Source organism: Phodopus roborovskii, unplaced genomic scaffold (genome assembly GCF_943737965.1).
Source record: "Phodopus roborovskii unplaced genomic scaffold, PHOROB, whole genome shotgun sequence".
NCBI classification, from domain to species: domain Eukaryota; kingdom Metazoa; phylum Chordata; class Mammalia; order Rodentia; family Cricetidae; genus Phodopus; species Phodopus roborovskii.
Genome location: NW_026126558.1, coordinates 12,334,024 through 12,361,146, shown reverse-complemented (window position 1 = coordinate 12,361,146; position 27,123 = coordinate 12,334,024). Strand labels below are relative to the sequence as shown.

The following is a 27,123-nucleotide window of genomic DNA, read 5'->3' as shown; positions in this document are numbered from 1 at the left end:
CAGCAATAGAAATAAATTAGCCAAACAAGACAGGATCCTCAGAGGAAACCCAGGGGCATACTGCTCAGTGAGGGAAGCCCAACTGAAAAACCTGAATAATGTTTGATCCAAAGATGTGCCATTCTAGAAACATCAAAAGTGGAGTTACAGTAACACCGCCCATAAGATCATACACAAGGAAGAAAGGGAGAACAGAGAAGTCACAGGGGAGTCTGGAAAAATACCTTCTATGGAATATGATAAAGGTGGGGTACATGGCATCACATGTTAGTCAAAATTCAGAGAACATAAAACACACAGAAAATGAACCCCATACAAAACCATGGACATTAGTGAATTCTATTAACCACACTAATGCTTGGGGAAAGAAGGTGATGGCAAGGAATCTTGTATTGTTCACCTAACTTGACTATAACTTTGGATATGCTCTAAGAACAACAGAGTTTATGGTCTGAAGATTTCTGGGCCAGAGAGATGAATCTTAGGGTCCAGTCTCAACAACCCCGGCCAGACTCAGAATCCTGGTCCCTGAAAAACTGTGGAAGATGAGTTATTGTGACAGTTTGTCTGAAAAATTCCCCCATAGGCTCACAGGAAGTGGCACTATTAGGAGGTGTGGCCTTAATGGAGTAAGTGTGGCCTCTTTGGAAGAAGTGTGTTACTAGAAGTGAGCTTTAAGGTTTCATAAACTCAAGCCACACCCATTGACTCACTCTTTCTTCCTGATGCCTACCAATGTGGCTATAGAACTCTCAGCTACCTCTCTAACACCATGCCTGCCTACATGCCACTATGTCTCATCATGATGATAATGGACTGAACCTCTGAACTGTAGTCAGCCCCAATTAAAAGCTTTCCTATGTAAGAGTTGCCACGGTCATGATGTCTTTTCACAGTAATAGAAACTAAGACAGTTATCATAAGGTGGAAACCTAAGTTCTTAATAGTGGGCTCTCATGTGCTGCTGCATAGGGAGAATAGCCATGCTAAACACCAGTCCTCCAAGGTTCCTGCTTCATCAAAGAGTCTGCCAGACATTCTGGACCCATAGGCTGAAGAGGGATACCCCAGTGTTACAAAGGAACTTTAGGTGACTGTCCAGGCAATGACAGTCTCTGTCAACTCTAGAGTTTATATATTATCCTTCTGTGATCTTTGTTGGAATTAAAGACAGTTATAGCTATGGTTTTCCTTAGTTATGGTAAAAGATAAGTTACATATAAATCTGTAGACTCACAAAGATAGGATAGATGATAAAATATTTTCTTTAAATTTTGTTAAATGTTAATGAACTAAATATTGTACCTATGATTCTTGCTGGATAACTGTTTTGTTATATATACATTTACCATGTTAAAGTTTAAACCTTCCTTTTTATTTAGACAGAAAAGATGAGGGGGTGTTTATTTAGGACTAAAATCCTACAGGACTGGGCAGGGCAGAAGCTTCAGTCTACATCTGTATATAAGTATTTTGTTTGTATGTATGTATGGGCACAATTGTATGTCTGGTGCTCATGGAGGTCAGAAGAAGGCATCAGATTCTGTGGAACTGTGAGCCACTGTATGGGTTCTCGGAACCTAATCCCAGGCTTCTGCAAAAGCATCAGGTACTCTTAGTCACTAAACCATCTGTCCAGTCCTTTTGTCTCATAGAAAATAATTAATAAATACTGGGATTCCTGCTCTGTTGCTTATTTCTGCTTATCATTGGGTAAATCATTTGCCCTTTCTCTGAACCCTGACTTTTTCCTATTCAATGAAGGCATTAAGAGTCTGGCCAGGGGCTGGAGAAATGGCTTAGTGGTTTAGAGTGTGTATTTCTATTGCAGAGGACCCAGGTTTACTTCCTAATACTGACATTTGATGCATTTGATGGTTTACAACCACATATAATTCAGTTCCAGGAGATATGATACCCTTGGCTGGCTGCCAAGGTTACCTGCACTCATATTCAGACACTAACATGCATTCACTGATAATTAAAAATAGAATAAATCGTTTATAAAGAGACACTGTGTACAAATTTACCTCACTGAAGAGCTAGCCTGAATTCTGTGCATTCCAAAGAACCATCAGCACAATATGCTGACAGCAGTGGAGATGGAATTTGAACCCAAGTCAGTATGATTCCAAATGTTATGCTCTTCCAAGAATATACTAGGGTTTTTGTCATGATGATAACATGATGAAGGATGTGAGGGACCAGGAGGAAATAAAGGAGAGAAGAAGCAACAACCAGAGAGATGGAGGGAGAGGGGGAAGGAGGGAAGGAGAGAGTGAGAGAATTTGTGTGTGTGTGTGTGTGTGTGAGAGAGAGAGAGAGAGAGAGAGAGAGAGAGAATGAGAGAGAGATCAAAGGAGGAGAAGAAAGAAGGAACTGTAAACTAAATATCTATTTTCTGTCTGAATTTCACCTCTTTGTAAGCATTTCTTGTTACCACCAAAGCAAGCCCTTGTGTTTTTCTTTGCAAATGAGAGTGTAAACAAGTGTGCCTGCACAGGTGGCATCTGGGACACCATACATGCCATGAAGCTAGACCTCATCAGGTCCCCTGTCACCTTGACACACGGTACTTGCCATCTGTCCATGCAAAGCAAGGGGCTCTATGTCCCTCAACAGTAGCACAGAGGAAGCACCAGGCTTTTCTTCTCTCACCCAGAGGTCAGTGCTCTGTTAGTAGCACATATATGCATGTTTCTCTGTATGTACAGACTCCGGCTAATTATTTCACCACCACAAATAATTTCTAATGATTTGCTCCTTAATCTGGGAGGCTATTAAGTTACTCCCCACACAAGTCACCATCTGCCAGGGGGGATTTCCTTGTGGTTTGGGTCTCCTGACACTCTTAAGTTACACAAACTTGAATGTCAGTCCCTGAAGACACAATTGCAGAAACTCACTGGCTCTCAGCTCTCCCCCAACCCTCAAGTCCCCATTCTTCAGCCACATTTCCATCACTTTTAAGAAAAAGAAATAACAGTGGATGTCGGGGAGTTAAGACATAGGGGATACTTCCTATGTCTTAACCTTCTAAGCATTTTCTGCACTGGCTCAAATGAGCTTCATAATTATCTGTGGTAGATTCAGTAGGGGTCTGGTCCTAGCTGCATCACTAGGAAACTTGTGTCCATGATGCAGAATACCAAAGTTAAATGATATATTATAGATGGTATTGCATTTTAATTATATGCATGCATACCTGTGTGCCTGTGTGTAAGTATGCATACGACTGCTTGTGCCCTTTGAGGCCACTGGTTAGAGTTGGAGTTTAAGTCAGCCATCCAATTTTGGTGCTGGGAATTGAACTTGGAGTAAAGTCTCTTAACCCCTGAGTCATCTCTCCAGCCTCACTACCAACATCAGATAAAACCCAATTAGAGATCCTAAAAGTGCAAGACTGTCTTAAACTAAGAGACGCTCTTTCCTGCACAACCCAAGACTCTAACACTCTGGGCTTTGCTCTCTCTAGCTGCTTGTCTTAGCTACATCTTCCCACAGTTGCTGCATAGGAACAGCTCTGTGGGCTAAAGCATCATTTGTTTGTGTGTACATAGGCTCTTCTGCAAATCTTGTCCCAAGGGTCTCCCATTCCCACCTTGGGCACGGTGGCAGGGTCCATTCTAGTGTTTGGATCCAGTCTCCTACTCCATGGGCTGTTGAGCCCATGGTAGTCTTTGCTCTATGCCCACTTCATTCCTTGATTCTGTTTCTTGGATAACTGATGCAGATAAGACTATCTGATCCCCACATTTGAACTCAACTCCAGATCCAGTTTAGGAGCATGCATAGACTATCCCTTGCCCTATGCCTTTAGAAATAGTTTGGACAGTGAAATCAAATCTGTTTGGAAACTCAGCATCTGAGATATTCTGGCCAGGATGCTTTATGGAAATTCTTAGGGAAGATACATCAGGGTACACACACTCACCGATATGCAGGCATCCTGAGAAAGAGACTGGGAGCCCTGCACACATATGAGGAAGACCCGGAGATCCAAACCTGAGGCAAGATGGTTCCAGCTGTGCTCAGTGGATGAAAGCAGAGCTTCTCTGGGAAGTCAGCAAGACTTTACCAGTGTTCAGGCTTGCCGCCCAGGCTCTCTAAGCTATTCCCAAGACTTACATGTGGTCCATCAAAACACTTTTGCAAAGTTCCAAATTATGGACTCCAACACTGCCCCAGTCACTTGCCAGCATATATAATGAATTCTAAGCACAATACAAAACTACACCAAAACATGTGCAGTAATCTCCAAAGAGTGACCATGTGCCAACAAGTGTTTTATATAGATATATATAAATCTCATGCGTATATGCACATGCTTCTTTTAAATATTCCTTGCATAAATTTGCATAAAATTCATCTACATATGCACTCACATACACACATATATATTAAGTCACATTAACACATTAGTTACTATATGAATAACTGTTTTAAAACTATATAACAACACCAATAACCAAATTTACATGTGGTGTATAGAGATCTCAAATAAATACATATACACATAAATCTCATTAACTAAATAGTAACTAAATGTTAGCAACTGTTCTGAATATACATGTAGTCATTTATATATGGCTCTCATATTTAAATTGCATTTAACGATTTAAAATGACTATATGCCAACAGTTGTTTCATATATCATAAATAACCTAGTTTCACAGGTTAATGTCACATATACTTAAATATATACATACCACAGGCACAAATATGCATACCTGTGATGTCTGTGGGTATGTGTCTTGGTTTACCTGTGTATGCGCACATGTGTGCCTGAAAGCCTGTGTCTATCTGTCTGTCTGTCCCTTAACTTCCTAGCAACAGCAGCATTGCTGCCCCTTGGGCTAAGCAGGACCAGCTACCTGGGGCTTGTGAGACCAGGCTTAGCTGAACTCTTGGTAATCGCACTCAGGTCTACCTACAGCCCTCCCCCAGCACAAGTCCCACTCAGGTCTACCTATAGCCCTCCTTCAACACCAAGTCCTAGAGGCTTCCCAGTCTCACCAGTGGCTGTTCTACCTGGTCACTGCTCAAGCTCAAGCCCCTGACACCCCTGAACTTGACCTTTCTCTCTGACTCTACAACCAGTCTGCCTATAACTCCCCAAGTCAAAACTCCCTAGGGGTGCAGGAAGGCTGCCCCAACCCTCCTAGTGCTGCCCTTGCTTCTGCCTTCGGCTTTTGTAAAGGAGAATGAATATCTGTGAAAGCACAAGCCATCCCAGGCCAAGCCTTCCTGAGCTCTCCTGGGCTTCTGACTCACTTGAAGGGAAAGTTCGAGTCCTAATTTCCAAAGCCCTCTGGGATGTCACTCATTGGAGACCTGCCCACACATAGGAATCACAGCTGCAAAGGCCTGACAGATCTTAGCTGTGGTCTGCATACCCAGCATCTTCAGAAGAGGAGTTAAGAGGATTTCTCTAACAAGAAGTACAGAAGACACAGACACACACACAGACAGACAGACAGACACACACACACACACACACACACACACACACACACACACACACACGGTGGAGGGTGGAGGAAGAGGAAGGGAAAGAAAGACAGAGAACAGAGAGTAAAGTAAATGAAAAGCCCTCCCTCTCATTTTGTGAAGGGGATTATATATCATCTCTAGAACTTGGAGGACACCCAGTTTGAAAAATTTGTAGTGGATAGACTTCCAATAAGGGGCTGATGGGGAATAGGGTGTTGATAAAACAACCCATCTGGCAATTCCAGGGCACTGTCCACTCTAAAAACCCATAAAATTCCCCGAGAGAATAAGACATAAACATCTCTAAGGCTCAAAGAATAAAAATCCCCTACCCAAGCACATTGCTACTTTACTACGAAGATCTCTGCTGTCCCTCCTGCCCCCCCCATTCAACTAGACTAATCAGGGGCCAGCTGGTGATGGTGAGAGAAGTCTTAATCTTGAATGAGTTGAGAACAGTGCACCTAAAATGCATCATGCTTATCTGATGACAACTGAGTCAGTGTTTGTGACTGTGAGAGCTCTAACCCACAAGACAGGAAGGTGCTCAACCTCATCAGGGTTTCACCAAGGATCGGGGTACTGCCCACTCATTAAGTAGACCTAAAGGAACTGCTTTTATAGGGGCAGAGGATATAGCTCAGTTGACATGCTTTGCATGCAGGAAACCTTGGGTTCCATCCCCAGCACCACATAATCAGGCAGTCCTATAATGTCAGCACTAGGGAGGTAGAATGACAAGGTCATCCTTGCTTACACAGCAAATATGAAGCCTGCCTGGGATACATGAGACCTACTCTCAAAAGAAGAAAGGGGCTATTATAGTTGTATCTCATCTGTTACAAGCAGTTTTCTGCCAGCATGGCTAAAACAACACACAGAAACACTGTATTAATTATGAAACTGTTGGCTGGTTACTAACGTTTCTTTTTGGCTAGCTCGGTCTTAAATATTAACCCATAATCACTAATATATATATTTCCACATGGTCTTATCTTACTGAGAATGCCAGACTTGTGTCCTCTCTTCATGAGATCACATAGCAACTCCACTACATTTCCCAGAATCCTCCACCTCTCCTAGTCCTGCCTGTCTTGCTTTCCTATAGGCCAACATTGCTCTATTCATTAACCAATAAGAGAAACATATTTACAATGATCTCCTATCATTGATCTGTTTGTGTGCTACCCATCTTCTAGTTGTTATTTGTGGCTGTGGAGGGAGGCGCAGCCACATTATTCTCCTGTCCTGTTAGGGCAAGCAGATTTTTCCATAAAATATCATACCAAAGTAACCCAAGAGACAGTCTGAGTGGCCAAGTATTCTTACAAAACTTCCACAAGGTCTCACCCTGTCTTCCTCTTCCAGAAGAAACATAGAAGTCTGAAATCACAGGACTGTCCAGGTTTGGTCCTGACTCCTTCATATCTTGAATAATGTCAGGACTTGAGAGAGAAAAGAAGTATTCAAAGCATCAGTGACAACCATGAAGGGTTGACAGCAAACCAAAGGGGAGAGGATAAGAGCCCCAGGCTGGCTGACTTATACACACTGGAAGGCAACACCATGGAGTCTAAGTAATGAACACTTTATCTACTTCTCAGCTCCAAGTATGTTTGTGATGCTGTAATAATGGGTCTTCTCTAGCCCTGTGCTGCCATTTTAGGATGGGAGAGGGGGGACTTCTAAGCCTTTCTCACATCCCTAGACTCCAAGTTCCTTTAGAAAAGAGATGATCATCTATGTATCATGGAACCTGTGTAGGTTCCCTCTTTCTAGGGAGCAGAAATGAAAGCTGAATGATAGATTAATGAATAGCAGAGGTGTACAGTAAAACTGATGGTCAGGGAAGTGGATGAATTAACAGGCGAAAGAGTGGGTGAGTGAATAGACAGATGAAAGGATGGGTGCATGGATGGAAGGACAGATAGGCAGATGGGAGGAAGAATGGGTGGGTGGGTGGATAGATACATGGAAAAATTGTCAGATGTACAAATGGTTGATGGATAGATAAATGGATGAATAACTGGGAGATTGGGCACATGGACACATGGATGGATGTACAGGTAAATGGTCTTATAAATCACTTTCCCCGAATGCATTATCACAAAATACTTGAAGACTTCCCATACCACCTCTTTTCTATACCCTTCCCCAATGTGTGAGGCCATGTTCTAGAAGGTCCTCCTCCATTTGTGTCTTCATGCTGTGATAGACAAAGCAACAAGATTATGGATATGGAAGACTCTATCCATAGTGATAGACATCCTGCTGACCATGCAAGGCATCTAGAACTATAAAAGATTGATCTTTATGGAGGTTTGTCTACTAAGGATAGGGGCCATGGTGGGCACGTCAAGGCAGGGATAAATGCCACATCAGCTCCTTAAAAGACTGCCTCCTCCATTCTTAAGTCCTCTGGCATCCAGCTCTTGCCCCTCTACCCTAGTGACTGCCTCTGAACAGTAGAAACTGCAAGGCATACCTGGATAGAGGAGTCAGGACTGCCAGGAACCCTGGAACAACCTCCAAGGCTCCAGAAACCTCTCTATTTTGAAACTATGCAACCCATTTGTGAATTTCACAGATATATCACCAAAGAGAGAGAGAGAGAGGTTGACGGGAGGGACATAAACAAATGGAGACGAAGTTTCAATCTTTTTATTCAAAGCAGCTTCTCACAATGTATAAATACTGCATATTAGCACACATGAAAAATACAACTTCTAAGGCACCCAGAAATATGTTCATATACGTTACAGGACCATTCACAAAGAGTGGACGATTTGCTCCAGACAGTCAGTATTTGATAAATCAGAAGAGTATTACCCTCAGTACTGCACCCAGTTTGGGGAAAATATTTACAACATGGAGAATGGGCCAGCTATACCTGCATATAATTCTATGAAGGACTCATACTTACAAGTATCCAGAACTAAAGACTCCCCCATGAAAATCTGGCAAAAGAAAACAAGTAACTTAACCTGCAAAGGTATCCATGGATTTTGGTGTGTATGCTATATCCATGATCAAACCCAAACTCTTCTAGGGTGAGCTGGATACATTTTTGGTAGCCTGCTTCATTATCAGAAGTTTGGTAATAAGCCTTACCAATAGAATAGCACTTCTTTAACATCAGTCACCTCTGGATTAGTTAAGAAGTCAATGACATCATTATGAATGAGAATGAGAATGGGGCATCCTATGGAAGGAGCAGGAGAATTCCTGCTCTACCAAGCAGGAAGTGGAATGGCTTGATGAGGAATTAAAGAGATGGACATCTATCTGGCAGTCACAGGATGCATCCCTGGAGACCTAGCTGTAAAACTTCAGCTGGAGGTCCACATGCAAATGAAAGAGTCTACTTGTGGTAAGACACCTGGCGGGATCCCAGAGCTCCACTTTATAATGGGGTAAATAAAAACTTGAGACTACACAGCAGAAACACCCACCTGAGTTACCAAGTTCCAATCTCAGAAACTCTCCTTCAGAGCCTATTCAATGAGATACTCAACTTCTCTGCATTGCCAGTCAGGGGGAGCATGAGTTTGGGGGAACCAAGGGTTCCTCTGTGCTATGAAGCTCACACATCTGGACTCAGATGTACCTACAAATTATGAAACTCATGCTTGGTTTGAATAACTGAATTCTTTGGTCCTTGGTTTTATGAAAGGCAGTTATTTTCATAATCTTGTCAATGTAGACATCAGAAAATAACTTCAAGCTAGAACTAATGGCACAATGGCAATTTGAATACTGGATGGAAAACTCTACACCCTCTGTACTTCCCAGAATCAACTAAACAAGCTCCAGCATCAGACTAGATGTTGGAACAAAGAGGTGTAAGGTTGAAGCTTAACCCTAGATGTTAGGTCTTCTGAATGACTTGTGTACACATGCCAGTCTCAATGCTAATGGCTGAGAAGGTGACTGGACACTTCCTAGAGATGGACCACATGCTTAGTCTCACAGCCCTGAACTCAAGATCCTATTTCAAGGGTTGATAAGGAGGATCAGTTGGTGATAGCCAGAGTACCACCTACCAAAAAGAATTTAATGTAATTTTTGAGATTTAACTCCATTAGATTCCAAGATACACAAGACACATTGCTGATAACATCTGTGATTTCCATGCCACTGAAAAAGCCTTGAATATACCAGCTTGTCTGGTGTGCATGCTCTGTACCTATAGTATATCCATCCTGCTGAACTCCAGTCTAGTATGGCTTGACATACAATTAATTCCTCACAGAAACACCAAGGACACATGTTAATGATGGAACAAAAACTGACTCCAGATTGTCTAGACAGTAAGACTCTTCTGTAAACTTTGTTAACACCTCTCAGAGAGTGCTGACTTTAGCTACCCTGGACATTGTCAGGTCACCAACAAGGAACCTGGGATCCCCATCAGGGCCAGGAGCAAGAAATGTCATTTGTTTAAAACAAATGATGAGTCAGCAGCCTTCCTTATTACCATCTCTAACCTAGAATAAATTAGTTCAGAAAACCTGTCCTTGGTCCAGTCTTATGGCCAAAGACATTTACCAAGGAATCCACCTGGTACCTGTCACCATCAACTCCATCACTTTCTTCATATTAGCCATGAGCTACTTACAGACTTCAATGAGCCCACCACCATGGCTTACATGGAGGAAACAACCCGTATTATCCATTTATTTATTTATTTATTTATTTATTTATTTATTTATTTATTTTTTGCAACAAGCTTAAGGCTCTGTTCACAACTCCACCAACTGCCACACAGTGAGAATTTATGGAGGGGGGCGTTCTTGAACTACACATGGAGTTTTGAAGGTCAGAAGGATTACTGAACCTAATGGTAAGGCTTATTCCACAAATTCAATACATTTTCAAATCAGATTTCAAATGCAATGACTTCTAGAAAAAAAAATTGACTTGATTTCTTAATAATGTAAGACTGCTAAAAAAAAAATTGGCACCAAACCAGTATGAGATATATTTTTTGAAGGAAGAAATGATATTAATGGAAAAGATTGCCTAAAACGCATGTCCTAATTTACCACAGAAATATAAAAGTTTATATTCTGAAAATATATATACTGTATTAAAGTCTATAAGCATTTCAACCAAAACCCGCAGAAAGAACTCAGCGGCACTTAGCTACAATAACAACAAAAAACACACATGCAAGACAAACCCCCAAAGATGTATCTACAAAGGCAAAATGTAGATTTTTCAAGATTTTACAAAAACCATTTACAGAGAATAAAATAAAATACTTAAGAAATCTCATTTGGAGTCTTAAATACTGTGTATATTAGTGAGGGCATCTTAACTCATATATACAACAGACCTAAATATCTTAATACAGAAACACAGGAGAAAAGCGAACCTTCCTTCTAAATGTTCCCATAGGAAGATTTGAGGATGTTGCTATTTTTGTATTAAAAAAAAAACTTTTATATAAACTAGATTGAAAAGGTGTGTGAATTGGACTAAATTCCAAATTTTTTTTAAAAAACTAAAAACTTCAAAAGAGATTTTTGAAACCAACAGTTAGTAGTGGGAGCTACAATTCAGCATTCAGTGGAGGCTATTTGTAAAAGAGGAATTCAGATATATAATTGCATTGTTCAAAGTCTGCTGTGATTATTTTCCCATCCTCATATTGAACTTCACATGGGCAAATCATCTTTTCATGCTTCTGAGAGGACAATTCCCAATTTGATCTATGCCAAGGAATAAATTTTAATTCATATCTATGCTTCTTTCTCATAGTTATCTCATTTTCAGCATACATGTTTCCCCTCAGATTTTATTTTTAAGCAGGAAAGGGCTACCTAAATAGAAGAATGTCCATATTACAAGGTGGCTTCCATGTGCTGAGGTGGTCTGGTCACTGTAACCATAATTCTTCAAAAGTCCCTTGGGATCAAAGCATCTAACTCCAGCAGTGCCAGAAGTTGCCATCACCAAGATTGTGGCAGATAGGATGAGTCCCAAGTGACTTTCTAGAAGAGACCTTGACTCAAACAGGCATTCTCTAATTCTCACCCATAGCTGTCCTTCCAAATTCAAAAGAACTCTGAGTTGGGCTTTCCAAGACCATCTACAGTTCTTGAAGACTTACTTGGGCCCTAGGAAAGGACATTGTGGGAAAGGAACAAGGAAAGTAAAAGGACAAACAGAAAGACCTCATGGGTGGAGAGAGAACATTAGAGTACAAGATAGAAGATGGAAACCAGCATCCTACTTCAATAAAGCTTTTAGGTAATCTGAACCCAACCACAGGGCTGGTACTTTCCATCACTACTCAATATGCTGGGTCATCTGCATTTCAATTACATGCTACCCCAATAGCTACCCTGAAAATAGTCAATCCAGTTGTTCATCCAGCCCTGTAGTGTACCGACTAAACGGCTTGTGCCCAGGTGGCAGAACTACCTTAGGTAAAGAACTTGATGCAAATAAATGAAATACAGCTTTTTAAAACTAACAGTGTGAACTCCATCTTGGAAATAGGCCCACGACTACCTCAGTCATCAAAGCAATTCTGATTGTATCAAAAGCAATCAAAGACAGATGCAGACAACAGGAATTTCTAAACATCCCCTTTCATTTCCAGGAAGAATCCTGACCCCTTGCCCCACTATGGACAAAACAACTTTGATTAGAAAGCACAGAAGGTGGGTCTTACGGAGGTGGCAGTAACAGTAAAGCTATGTACAAGGACAAGGGCCATCTTATGGGTGTGGAGGAAGTGCACATGGGACTCATCTAATGGAGAAGGTTCAGCAACAGGCACCTGGTAGAATCAGGTGTTCTCCCATGTTAATTCTCTACACCCCAGTCTATAGCTCCTACAGTGTTCTACTGGGAAACCAGGGAGCTATAGGCTTCAATTCCATTTTCCTGAACACAGCCAAGGTGGCTGTACCTACAGGCCAAGGTGGCGCAGGCTGAAAGAGAATGGAGAAGTGGAGTTCTTTTCCTCCTGAACCCTTCTGACCTCTAACACTTTCTACAGGGTGAAACAAGATCATCCTAAGGATCACAAGGCCAAGTACACGTGGGAACCACTGTTTAGAGGGCCACCTCACCAGTTCTCATACAAACATTCAGCTACCTGTGTCATTCAAAGTTCAAGACCACGCATCCCTTCCACTTGTGACTGGGGTAGCTATTCCCATTTAAGAACAGGCAGAGAACCAACTTCCCCTCTTTGCAGCCTACTGCTCCTCCACAAGCTGGGCCAACTCAGTGCTGCACCCCACTGTCTACAAGGAAGGGCAAAGAAAGGCTGGAAATTCAGAGGGAAATTGAGAGAAAGAACAGAGGCCAGGGTTAGAACACATCTAGAACTATCCAGCCACCCTGATGATCTAATTTTCTCTGGGCACACTACCTCAAATAGGTTTGAGGCTCCAGGCACAATGCATCCCTTCCATTTCCTGTCTCTTTATCCACTCAAACCCGGACTACCCTCCCTCTTCCCATGCAGGTCCAGAGACTTTAGTTGAATCACACAAATATAGCTACTGGAGGCCTCTGGTAAACCAGGGCCATTGAGGCAAGGAGACCTCCATGCTGGATACTGCTCCCTTGTATTCTCCCAGCTAGAAAAAAAATTAATTGTTCTGGTTTCTGGAAGCAAAATGGTTTGGACCCTATAGAAACTCCTGAGACTGAGTTTTCTTTCTCAACACTCCCAGAAGGCCAACCAAGACATTGACATCCATATGGGAGGAAAATTCTTGGAAATCCAAATTCATTCATCTATCCCAGAGCCAAAGAATGTCTCACCCTAGGCAATGTTTCATCCTGGACCAGGACTGTAGCCCCATCCTTTCCTAACATCACACATTTAAGGAGTGGGCCCTGCTGTGAGACCATTTGGGATGACAAGAATCCTTGATTCTCCTTAATGACAGTAAGTGAAAGAGAAAATTGCCACCATGACTAGACTAGAGAACTGGCATCATGTTGTAAGAGTGGTATGAAGAGGATCTGACACAGCACTGTTCATTTTAATTCCACAAAAATCCTTCCATTCTCATCTCTGAACTTTCCACATGGCTCATTGCGAGAGTGCACCAAACAGTGTGAACCTTGAATAGTATTTGGTCCAGGGTAGTATGAAAATAAGATCTGTGTGGACAATAGACTTCATAATATATAAACAAAAATAAATAAATAAAATAAATCCAAATAAAGAAAAAATTTCCTAGTAATTCATGTTTTTGCAAAACTAGCTTTACATATAATACACATAAATTATCAGAATTTCCACTTACATTTTTTTAAAAATATATATTTAACAAAACATTTCTAAATGTACAATATCTGGGTTTGTAAATCACTCAGTTGGGGTTTAAGACCAAGCCCTAAGAGTCACACCGATTTGCATTGGAGAGGAGACTGAAGCCGGGCCTACAGGCCTACATAGTCTCGTGCTAGCCACGTGCTTGTTGGTCTGTGAATTCCCTAAGATGATTGTCCCCGGTCCCAGATAATTTAATCAGAGAACCATGATGGTCTCATCTCCCAAGTTGGAGGCACTGTGTAGACACTGCCTGAGTCAGGAGGATAGGGGAGGTTGATCTTCCCCTTATGGACCATGGTGGTGAAGCATTTCAGCTAGTGGGGAAAAGGTAGCAATGCCTGGCAGAGCCCTAGGAAGCTGTAACCCTGGGAATCTCTATGGCCGGCTGGGATAGGGGCATGGGGAAGCCAACGGTACTGCATTTCCCACCCTTACACAAAATCAAACCAATGAGGAACAACCAAAGGACACAAGGAATGAATACAACCCTAGGTGTAAAGACACACCCTGACAAACTCTTGGCTATGGTGGACCCTGGGCTCCTATGGTAGAAACAAAGGGGCCAGCTGGAAGTCAGGTACCCTTGAGCATTGGGGCTCAGAAGCTGGGGACCTTCAGACTTCATAGATTTTGTCCTGCAGGTAGCTGAACAGGGAGTCAAGGCCTTTGGATGAGCTCCAGAGCTGCTTCAACATGAGGCATTCCTTTTCATTCACATCTTCCAACACTGACTTCAGGAAGCTTCGGACCAGACATTTGGACTCTTCTAAAACCTGGAAGGAAACACATATGTTGGGTCAGTCAGCCTGGGGCTGAGTTCTGTCTCTACAGCCTTGCAGTTTCCACAGCCAGGGAGGGGACTCATCTTAAGCCTGGGTCATCTGGTTTGTTTATTAGCACTGTCCTGAATGGATTCCAACTGGTCAAGGTGTTGAGCCCTCTAACCATGGGATGACTTTTATCCAAAAGTGGCATATAATCAGTACTATTTCTCTCTGTGTGTCTCTCTCTGTCTCTCTCCCTCCCCCCTGTATGTATGTGGTATGGTATGTATATATGTGAAGGCCTAAGATCAACAGCATCTTCTTCAACTATCCTTCATTTATTCTATGAGATAGGGTCTCTCACTGAATCTAGTACTTGCAGACTGGATATACTGGTTAGCCGGTGAGCTCATGCCTCTGCCTCTGCCTGTCTTTGCATCCTCAGACTGATGCATATATATATGATATATATATCATATACATACAGTACATATACATATACTTTCTGGAATATCAATCACAGGCATCCATGCTTGCACAGCAAGCACTTTACCCAAGATGCTGTGTCCATAGCCTCTTCATGCTATTTTTCTGAGTCTCAAGACAAAGTTGGCAAAACATTGTTCTGAACTCATCCCATGCCATGAATAGAGTTATTTGTATTGAACACCCAATCCAAGTGTCACTGTAAATAACCTCAGTCATTAGTTCAAAGAGAATCTGCATAAAATCAATAAGACACATGATCACATACCAATATGGAGACATTCATTACCGACTGAGGGCACACATACACACAGTAGGTGTCCAGTAAAGAGCTGACAAGAAGATACTGAGTGGATACCCATGCCAACAGAATCTGGACATGTAGGTGGGATACTTATGGAGGGAGAAGACATGTAATGCAGGGGTGTGGCCCACAGACTCAGCCCAGCACTCTGTTTCTTAAGGTCAAGAGTGTAGGACCTTATACTTCAATGTCATGTCTCACTCGGGAACTGGCCCTGAGGTTCAAGTCCCCTCTTAAGCTCAGAGCCTCTGTCATGAAATAAAAATCAACATTTAATTAAAACATGGCACCTCCATGGAGGAGAGGTTGATCCCTTCTTACTGCATCTCTGGAGTCAAAGAGTGATGTTTAGCATTCTTGTGTCAAGTACAAGGCTGGACAGAAGAAATAAAACACCATGACAGCGTTCTCTGGTCTCTCACCCTGGGCTGGTTTCATTCTTTGACCTGTCCTACCCTGAGCCCTCTCTTTCTTTGGAAGATTTAGCTTGGTGCTTCTGTGAGTACTTGGAGCTTTCTGTTAACCCAATGCTTGCTGCTCAATTATAAAGCTTCCCCATGAGCCTCTTCAATTGGATATGGATGAGAATATGCAATATCCCAGGCATCTTCCTCTAATAAGTTGGGCTATCAGTACCAAGAGACAGTTTATCCCACACTGCAGAAAATCTCTCACTGACTCTGCAGGTCTTCTGGGGGGGTGGCGTGGGGATGGTTCATTTGTCACATGAGCATAAGGACCTGGATTTGATACACCTGGAACCCATGTAAAATGCTAGGTATAGTGGCACACACTTAAAATCCTAGCAGTGGGGATGTGGTGACAGGAGGATTCCCTGGGGCTCACTTGCCAGACAGTTGAGCCAAACTGGCAAGCTTTGGGTTTTGCGAGGGATCTTGTCTCAAAAACTAAGGTAGAGATGCCTCAGGAAGAGAGACCGAGTTGGCATCAGGACTCCACCCTCTGTGCACACACACAACATAGTCAGTTCATGAGGACAGGACATGAACAACATAGGGACTCACCACAGCACTGCAGGATGCCATCTCCTTCACCCGCAGCATGACCTCCTGGCTGAACGTTGTGGGCCAGAAGACCTGAGACACCAGGCCCCGGCTGCACGCCTCCTGGGCAGTGAGTTTACGCCCACAGAACAGCATTTCATTGGCCTGAAAGAACAAAGGCGAGGAAAGCTGAGGGCACAGAGCTCTGCCATGTCCCTCAGAAAGCCCTGGAACAGCTGTGCATGAGTGTCTCTGCTCTCTGAGGCAGTGTGTGTAACCTCAGGTCAGACACACTGTATGAAATACATACAAACATCTGTCACAGCTTTCATTAAATTGTCAAGAGAAGCCGATGGGTTTTCTGAAGCTCTGTGAACCTGACAGTACTCCCCTCCAGTAGATGACCCTTGGGTGGGCATGCACACCTTTGAGGCTCACTTGATAGTGTGGCCCTGTAGTGGTCCAAGAAGGATGGGGTGATCTACCTATGTGTAAGCACTTTACAACTAAGACAATGAAACAAGTTCCTCCTCTAAGAAGGAAATTAGTTCATGAGGGCAGATGCAAGGAATGGAGACAGAGAGGGATGGGAAAGAGAAAGAGCTGGAATAAGGGCAAGTAAAAAAAATCTTATACAAACCATTAAGCTTTAAAAAAGAAGCCAATTAAAAATATCTACAGCATTAGGGACCCAAAGGTAAAGAAGCATCATCTGCTGACTTGGGCACAGGTACTATGCAGTTAAGATGGATGGAACACACCCTTCTTGGCTGGGCTGCACCCCACTCCTCAAAGGATTTCCCTCTACTTTGAGATTGGTGGCTGTCATACACAGTGCTACAGGGGCTTAAGTGTTCCCCAAAGCTCAGGATGCTCAAGGATTGGTCCTTGGCTTGATTTGAGGGAAGTGGTGAACCTTCAAGGAATGCGGTACTTGGCAGATGGCTTAGGTCACTGGAAGCAAAGTGTACACTTGAAGGGAACTACAGGACCATGGTGTGTCTCTCTCACTCTCCTTCACCAGGCCAGAACAAAGGGAACCATGCAAAACTCCGCTGAGAACACATGGCCTTCAGCCCACTTTTACAGTCACAGAAAAGACTAAGGGTGGGAAGGCAGAGACGAGGCCAGACAGTTTAACCATGGCCTCATGTTTATGGCCACAAAAATGAGGAGGAACTGACTGGAGAGAAACTGACATGAGTGGGAGCATGTGGCTGACATCGCTGGGACAGTGTCCACCTCCCAGCTCTGTGCCACCCGAGACATCATGCAGTGCTTGGGTCCAAGATGGCTTCTAGGTCCTACCTGCTGGCCTACAAAATCAAATACCTAAACGAGGACAGGCTTATAAATAGGACCTAACTGGGAACAAAATCTTCTGTGTCCTTAAAGGAAGCCAGGGGAATGTGGTGTCTGGCTGTGAACATGGATGCACAATTGCCTGAACCTACACCATGGTAGATGTGAGGCATGTAGGCCTCAGAATACATGGGGGTCTCCAGTTACCTCCAACAGTTTTCTTCCAGGGCCAACTTTGAAAAGAAATATATAGATGTTACCTAGAAGCCCAAGGCAGCTGGAAAAGCCAGGGAACCACTGATGAGACCAGTAAGAACAAACGACACACTGCGCTAGAGCTATGAAAATGTCAACATAATGTCTGGTCCCTACTCAGACTCTGGGCAAGCCACTTAACCTCACCGGCTGTCCTCCATCCCAGAGGCATTCAATAGCTTAGGGCTCTGGGCTCCCAGCTACGGCTGGACTAATGGATTTGGGGCTGGAACAGCACCTGGGATGTAGTGCAGAGGCGATGAAGGAACTGTTTTTATTACTGCTGGTGTGATGGATTTGGAAAAGAGCAAAGAAGAACATGAATGAAGCACAGCCTGTGAGTCAGGCTCTTACTGTGGTGACCCAGGCAGGCTTTCAAGGAGACGGAGGCAGGCCGAGACTCCTCCACACTATGGAACTGATGGCAGATGGGACACAGAAAGAGAAAAAATGGAAGAAATGGAGACAGTGTAAAGTTCTTTGCTCTGCCTTCTGCCCAGAGATTCCAGAGCACCTGGGGTTGGGAGCAACCAGAGTTCTCTAGTGTGCAGACTGCCTTGGGACAACTGGGGTTTGCTTAAAGGTGGCTGTTTAATAAACATATTCAACCCGTACCCTGGAGTCTGTTTGCAAACTGAAATAGTTAGTAAGAGACCCAAGTGATAGAGCCAGCTTCGCCCCCCCCCGGCCCCCCCCCCCCCGGGGCCCCCCCCCCCTCCTCCCTCCCCACCACGCCCTGATTTTTATTTGGTGCCTGGGATTATTTATATGGGTTCTGGGAGTTGAATTCAGGTCCTCATGTTGTGTGGCAAGTCCTTGACCAACAGAGCAAATCTCACAGCCCATTGCATCACTTTTGATAGCTCCCTTACCCATCAGAGCCTTGGTCTGCCAAACATTCACTGGTAATAACAACTGTCCCCCTCATGGGACTGTGTATGGCTCAGTGAATGGTCTTGTTGCCACTACTACGTGTCCTGCCTAGACTTGTCCTGCTACCACCTGTAGTGGACTCCATGGCTTCCCTGGACCAGCACTGCCAGCTGCACAACCTGGTCATGTGACAATCCCTTCGCTTCTCTGATGTCACTGTTTGTTCCACCTACATTTTGGAAGTATTCACATTTTCACAGGGGCGGAGACAGCTTTGTCTTCATTCAAAGTCTTTCACTATTTGTGCATGGCTGAACTGCACTTCCTGCCTCCCTTACAAGGGGGAGTGGCCACATGATGGAGTCCAGCCAGTGATGTGTGAATGAGGTGAAGACTCTCTAGGGTGATTCCTGAGTGCCCCCCACCACCCATCACTAGAAAGGGTGATAGAGCTGATGGACAGATGCTATCTGATCAGTGAGGTCAGTTCTTGCACATTTGCTGAACTTCTCTAGAGGGAGAGGGCAGCTGTTATGCAGACTCTAAGAACTGTGGCTGTTGGCTACAGTGCTCAACTCTCCCAAAGACATAGCATTACCAGAGCAGAGTGAGGAAGAAAGGGGGCACTGTGTGCATGGTGCCTGGCACACAGTAGGTAAATAATAAGTAGGCATCATCATTGTCATCTCATCTCAGTTACTCCATCAGACACACCAATACTATGAAGACCTATTGGTATGGCTTGAGGTCAGCCTGGCTTCAGTTTTTTTTTTTTTTTTTTTTTTTTTGCCAGATCAGACTCCTCAGGCCTAATAGATTCCTGGGTTTCACCCATAGGCCAATGTTATATTCTAAGCCCAGGAAAAGGGTCCTGCCAAGACCCAGGCACATGCATGTCAGATGAGGATGTATGTAGGAAACAGGAGGCTTACCAGTGCCACACCCAGGATCTGGGGGAAGGTGTAGGAGGAACAGCCAGCAGGTGTGAGGCGGATAGTAGCATATGGTGTCTGAAACCAGGCTTTTTCACTGGCCCATACAATGTCACAGAGGGGTAGAATGGATGCTCCCAGGCCCAGTGCTGGCCCATTGATGGCTACCACAATGGGCTTCTTAAACTGGATAAAGGCCTTCACGAAGTCTCTGGAAAAAGAAAAGAGCCTCTTTAACTCACGGTTTGCATTTGCTGGCCTCTGGATACCCCTGATTCTCTTTGGGTGCTGTGGTACAAATCCTGGACATCGGAAGCAAGTGGAGGCCAGCCAGCAGCCCCATAGCCTACATGCAGAACCACGGGGATGCCAGATTCTAAGAAGAGAAGAATGGTGGCTAAGTACCCTCGTGTCCTAGTCTCTGCCTGATGTGCTCTCAATTCTCTTCACCTCCCCTCTACTCTCAAAAACCATGGCCCGGGCAGTAAATTCTATGAGCACCCTAAATATTGACAAGGTTGTATACTTAAGGGAAGATAAGAAGAATGTCACAGTTCTGAGCAAGAGCCCAAAGGGGGTGTCCTTCAGAAGTATCCCTCAAGGGCAATTCCTTCTCAAAGGGAGAGCAAATGTTCTAACATCACCGACCAAGATGTGATGGGTTATGGGGAATAATTTCACTAGAGGAATTCTGTTTTTAGCTTGATGATCACTTTGAGCGATGCTAAAGATGGAATTCAAGCTTCAGATGATGGACACCTAAATTTTCTTTCAATTTTGGGATGGTCAAGTTCTGAATTACCTGCAGGTATGCCACAGTCATCAAGGTTGGTTCTATGGTGCTTATGAGAGTCTAGTGTTAGGACGACCTTAACTAAAACTGGGGTAGAATGCTGGGCTCCCTATCAGGAAGCCTCTAGAGTCAAAGTTAAAGAATAGAGTTATGTTTACACTACCTGACATAATGAATGGGTCAAGGTTATAGTATTTTTCTTTTCCTATCAAACAAGGCCACCAGAAATGACTTCTTGTGTGTGTGTGTGTGTGTGTGTGTGTGATGTGGTTTGTGTGTGTGTGTGTGTGTTTGTGTGTGAGTGTGCTGGTGCCAATGGAGGCCATATGAGGGCAGCTCTAGTTAAATGGTCATGACCTGCATCACATGGGGATAGGGAACTGAACTCAGATGTGAGGGAGTTGAAAGCACTCCTTGCTGAACCATCTCTCAGGCCCCAGAAATGATTTATTTTGCCTTTGAATGCTCTTCACTTTTCTTCTACTTGCTAGAAAACATCTAAAATGTGGGGACCAGACCAGCGGGAAAACATACTCATCACAAAATGGCACCCCAATGTGGCTACTGAGAACTTTCACTTAAAACTTAACAAAAGCTTAAAAAAGGGTTTTAGAAACAAAAGAACAGAGACAAGCAAGGCTTCTTAGTAACAGCATTTTTCTCAGTTGGGCTCTGTTTTGCTAGATAGAAGCAAAGATTTGTATGGCTCCTTTAAGGGAGGTTTCCTGACTCAGCATAAGTGGCAAAAAAAACTGCATGGTTTTTTAAAAGCACTGCTAACAATTCAATGGTGTGTATGAGAAGCTAGAGAGAGTAGCTGGGTATGACAGCACATGCCTTTAATTCCAGCACTCGGGAGGCAGAGGCAAGCGGATCTCTGTGATTTCAAAGTGAATCTGGTGTACAGAATGAATTCCAAGGCAGCCAAAGTTACACAGAAAAACCCTGTCTCAATAAAAAAAAGTAAAAATAGAAAAAATAAAATAATAAAAAAGCCACATAAAGATAAAAAGCACAGAGAAAGTCTGGATACTATATGGTATTTTATTGCCTTTAAATTGTTTCACTGCTGAGAAAATAGCAACAATTGTTAAAAGAAACGCTGCTGGATTAATCCAATTTATATATTTTAAAAATGCTTTGACTTCAAAATTTAAGTCTAAGGACAGGTTACTGGGGAAAAATTATTTTTATTTTTGTTTCTACAGAAAATGAAAAGCTATGGATTCCTTTCCAGACCAGTGTGGTTTGAACAAGCCAGACCTCCTGAAACAGCATCCCAGGTGATCCAACATTCAAAACAGCTGGGACAAAGCAGCCTTGCAGACCACTACAGCCAGGATTTCTCCATCTTTAGGATCCCCAAGACAGTGCCCCCTACCATCAGGAAGTAGTTTGGAAAGAACGACATCCAAATTCCCAAATATTGTCTATAAATGTTTGTTTTCACTTAAATGGAGTTGGTTATAAATGGTTAATGACCACAACAAATCTCTTTAAAGGTAAAAAGGGGATTGTGATATAGATATAAATACTTTGTTTTGGAATGGATTTTCATTTATTGATGCAAATTTAAGGTCAATTTTGTGATATGTATACTCCTCTTGTTTAGGTATTGTATTTATATAGCTCATTTGGAAATATAATGTAAAATTTAGTACAGATTATAGATAATTACCTATGATAGTCAAAACATAGAGTTAAGTAAGGTTTTCAAGATATACAGAGATGTATTTGAGATGGATAGGCATTCTTCAAACCTTTCAAAGACCTACAGAATATGGTATTTAAAAATGGTTTAGGGTTTTTCTTGATAGTGAGACATAACTGTTCCTGGCAATGCCACATACATCAGAAAGGAAGATGGATATTGAAGAAACATGTTATGAAGTTTGGTTTCAATATGGCAAGACTAGCCATTTGGACAAGATACTGCTCTTGTCTGGACTGTTTCACTTTATGCTGTATAGACTGGACATGCAGGACCCACAGGAAAGTGACTGCTGATACAAGATGGACATTGCTACAGAGTTCCTGCTTCATGGAAGAGTCTGCCAGATAGTCTGCAGGATACAGAGAAAAATGACTGACAAACTGCCAATACAGGTGGACTGCTGAGGAGTCTGCCAGACTATAGGCTGAAGATGGAACTTTACAGAAAAACTTCGGGTGACTGACCAGGTAGTGAGATGTCTCTGTCATTTCTAGAGTTTATGTATTATCTTTCTGTGGTCTTTGATGGAGTTGAATATAAATTGTTATGGTTATAGTGTTCCTTAGTATTAAAGATAAGTTACATATACAACTTTAGTCTCACAAAGATAGGATAGATGATGGAATATTTTCTTAAATCTTGCTAAATGCTAATGGACTAAATATTGTTAACTGTGGTTCTTATTTGATAACTGTTTTGTTATATATTTTGCTATATTAAGGTTAAAACCCTTCCTTTTATTTTAAACAGAAAAGAGGAGATGATGGGAGATATCATTCTGTAAATATGTTTCTCATACTGGTTAATGAATAAAGCACTGTTGGCCAATAGGAAAGCAAGATAGGCTGGACCAGGAGAAGGAGGAGAGAGGAAGAAGCAGAGAAGAGATTGAACATGAAGGATGGAGAGAGCAGAATTCCGGACCCTCTCTCCGGGAAGCCAAGACCATGTGGAAACATTTTGCTTAATAGAAATGGGTTAGTACTTAAGGCAGAACTAGCCAATAAGAAATGCTAGTAACAGGCCAACAGCATTATATCTAATACAGTGTCTCAGTGTGTTATTTAGGTCTGATGCCACTGTGGGACCAGATGGGTGGGAAAACATACTCATAACATATAAAAGTTAAAGTCCATGTGGGTATGGAGGGAAGTTATAAGATGTGGAGTTAAGGTGGCATTCATCATTCTTAAATCGAAGATTGGGGACTACCAAACTTTACAAGAACAGACCTTGGTCTGCCCTAGCTTACCTCTCTTGGCTTCTCTCTTGCCATTCTTGACTCTGCCTACTGTGTATGTCCACAGGCCACCATTATAATTCACAATTATCCCACTGATAGTTTACTTGCTTTTTTGAATCCTTCTACTGCTTTAGGCCCCAAGGACACTCACAGACCTGCCTGAGGTACTGCCTAGCTTCTATCAGTGTTGAGATTAGAAACCGTGAACAGCCACTGAAGAAATATACTGTCTCCCAGAAGGCACAAAAAGACTACCTCTGTTCTCTTCCTGATCTAATAACAGACCTCATTTCTCAGTCTTCTTTGTAGCTGGCTGTGCCCACATCACCAAGGGCTGACCATGAGTATAGAGTGCATTTACCTCTTCTGAGGGAATACAGCTCCCACCATGAAAATCTCCATGCCCAGCCATCTAGGCAAACATGATAGATGAGGACACCAGTGGAGCCACAGCACTGAAGGGTCTGGACATACTATTTGGAGAACAGTAATAGAATGGGTATTAAAGTTATTTTCTTTTCTATGTACAAGAAGCCTATTTCTGCTTCTGCTGAGTCATTATGTAATGGGAGTCTATTTGTTATACCAGCTAATGTTCAACTAATACATCCATGGTGCTGAGTCAATATCTTCTGTTGACAATAATTCCCTTCCTAACACTTATCAAAATATATGAGTGCAACAGCAATAAGTTGGAACCAATTTCTACTGTAAGAAAGATTGTTTTATATTCTGCTAATGTGGGGCTATCATAATATCTATGTAAGTCATTAGGGAGTTCTCAGATTTGACCCAAAATGGCATATCACATTATCTGTCATGAGAAACCTGCTGTGGTCACTCTTAGCACTGCCTCAAAGAGAAAGATCCCAGTACTACCACCTTCTGATGATTAGGTTTGCAGGGACCATGCTCCTGGGTCCCATCCTATCCTAATGGTTAGGATTTAGGTCAGATTACCAGCTTATTTCTGCTCATGTAACCTGAGTCTATTAGGGATATGGGACTTTCATGGACAGTCTAGGGAAGCCAAAGGAAGTGTAATTTTTATTAGACATCTAAAATCTAGGATCTGAGACATGGGAAGACTTCCAGACTCCTCAAGCCACACTTTCCTCAGTACAGACTCCCTCTGAGGATACTGAGGACATCAGCACAGCTCTCCTGATACACTGCCATACATTTGTTAAGATTCTCTCAGCTATATAAAGTCCATGACTATATTAAATTAGTCTCCATGCTCAAGGCCTTAGGTAGGCATTGTCAATGCTCTCATACCTCACATGATTACAGTTCAGGAACCTACTGAAATCCTCACCCCTTCCAGTGGTTTCCATTTCAGGACCCAGATACTTTTGCTCTGTGCAAGGCTAGTAGGGGCCTTGGAGAAAGTGATGGATTTGAATCCCACACAGCCCTGCCCTTCCACCCCCATCTGCTCCATTTTCATTCCCCTGATGTGAATGTGCTGTATGGGACCCTCCCATCCTTTCTCTCTCACCTCAAGCATAAGATCTCTATCACAGGGCCCCAAGCAGGCAGAAGCCAAACAGCAAACAGGATATTGCATTACAGACCCGACGCTCAGATATCTGATCTCACTTCAGTGGCAGGGTTGGTCTCAAAGGACTTCTCTCTGTTTTCTCCAGTGTGCAAGACCTCAGACTGACTCTGACCCTTTGCAGATCCCTGTGCTCAGCCCAAGCCCTGTGTCTAGAGCCTGAAGTGGGGTGCCTGATGTGAGATGCCTGATGTGGCATGGAACATCAAAGGAGACAGTCTTGAGGCCAAATCTCAACTCTGCTCCTCACTAATGGTCAGACTTTCCCCCTCTATAAAATGGGAAGGCCAATGCCAGGCACCCATAGAGCTAAATGAGAATTATACAAGAGCAGCACATGCCCAGCACATGAGGAATAATGGATCAGAGTGCTGTGATCAGCCCTACGTTTCCACATGTATCTCTCATCTGATTTATGATCTGGGGTCCATTCTCCTGGCCCAGAGGAGACTAAAGCAAAATATTGCCACTGGGGACATATCTGTTTAACCTGAAACAACTGCCATTTCCCTTGAGACCCAGGTGCCTATTCCCTTTAACCAGAGTCAGGACAGCCAGAGCCCTGTCAGGCACTCCATGAGCACCAGACATACATGGCAACTATCCTCTAAGGTCTACTCAACAGTCACACTGGTCTGGAATTCATCAAATAGGCTAAGCTAACTGGCCAGCACGCTCTAGGGACCCATCAGTCTCTGCTCTGCTCTCATCTGAAGTACACAAACATCATTACATCCTGTTTTTTAAATGATATATTTATTTTTATTTTATGTGCATTGGCATTTTGTCAGATATATGTCTGTGTGAGGGTGTCACATCCCCTGGAGGTAGACATAGGCATTTTAAAGCTGTCATGTGGGTGCTGGGAATCAAACTCAGAACCTCTGGAAGAGTGGTCAGTGCTCTTAACCTCTGAGCTATCTCTCCAGCTCCTCACACCTGATTTTTGTTTGTTTGTTTGTTTTGTTTTGTTTTTAAATATAAATTCTGAGTGCATGGCAAGAACTTTACCAACTAATCTACCCCTCTAGCCCACAAAGGTAGCATTTTTTTTTTTACATCTATTCTAAGCACTTAATGTGTCTAAGCCTGCATGGGGCTGTATGTGAGCACCTTCCATCTTAGTAACCCATCAGAGAGGCAAGAACTAGAATGTAGACAATGACTCCCATCTTCTAGATGAATCTAAGGCTGCACCACTAGCCAATGAAGGGGTAGTGGTACCCTTCTTGGATACCATGATGCACATGCCATTGTATCACCTGTATACAGCACAAGTGGGGTTGCCTATTCTTCAGGGTGGTCCTGATACAAGCTGATGAGCACTCTGAGCCCTCCCCACATCTGCTATTCCCCCATCTGACATCTGCATGAAGGAAATGGAGCACTATTCCTATGCTTGTCCAAGGGATAGCTCATCCCTGGTAGGTTATGAATAAGGTACTTTCATAAGAGACTGTTGTGCTCATGAATTTATTAATGTACTCAAAGAGTCCACAGGAGTAGAGATGGGGTGCCTGCATGAACCAAACCCCCAACAGTGCAGTTTGTTCAGATACCTCTCTGGAAGACCACAGAAGACTCACTGAACAATGAATTACTGCCTGGTCATGCATCTGAAAAGTGGGTTCCAAGGGAGCAGGCCAAATTTGAGGGAGCATGTGATGATTGAGGCTAGGCCTCTGACCCAAGGGCACTCAACTCTGCAGCATGTCACCTGTGCCACAGTCTACCCTCCTTTGAGCTCTCTGCCTTCTGACATCTTGATCCCTTCCTCATTCTCTTCCAACCACCTCTTCTCTTGTGGGTAGTAAGTCTCTCTGGCTTTCTCAGTCCATGCCAGTGAGAAACTTTCTGTCCGACCCAAGTTAGGTGTTCTCTGCCTTAGCCATGTGAAGGAACCATAAGTGACTTTGCGCCTCTGCAGAAGCTACCTCATTATAGAAGAGTTCTCAGGACCTCCTGGGGTCGTGTTAGCTTGGGAAATGCTCCATCCCTCCTGTCTCTCCATGATGTCGGGTCTGAGAATCAGTGATGCACTCCTAGTTCTATCTCTTCCAGGCCACAATTAGCAAATTCTATTCCCTCCAG

General features: G+C 43.2%; 1 protein-coding gene across 1 annotated transcript in view; it reads right to left on the bottom strand.

Moving 5' to 3' along the window:
* Positions 1 to 13,433: 13,433 nt before the first annotated feature.
* The window catches only part of Cdyl2 (chromodomain Y like 2), a 184,017-nt gene continuing 170,327 nt past the window's right edge, over positions 13,434 to 27,123 (bottom strand). The window contains exons 5-7 of the mRNA XM_051201521.1: positions 19,722 to 19,932; positions 16,381 to 16,524; positions 13,434 to 14,574 (exon numbers count right to left, since the gene is read on the bottom strand). Coding sequence (XP_051057478.1) covers positions 14,416 to 14,574; positions 16,381 to 16,524; positions 19,722 to 19,932 — 514 coding nt within the window. The 3' untranslated portion in view covers positions 13,434 to 14,415. The remainder of the gene's footprint in view (positions 14,575 to 16,380; positions 16,525 to 19,721; positions 19,933 to 27,123) is intronic.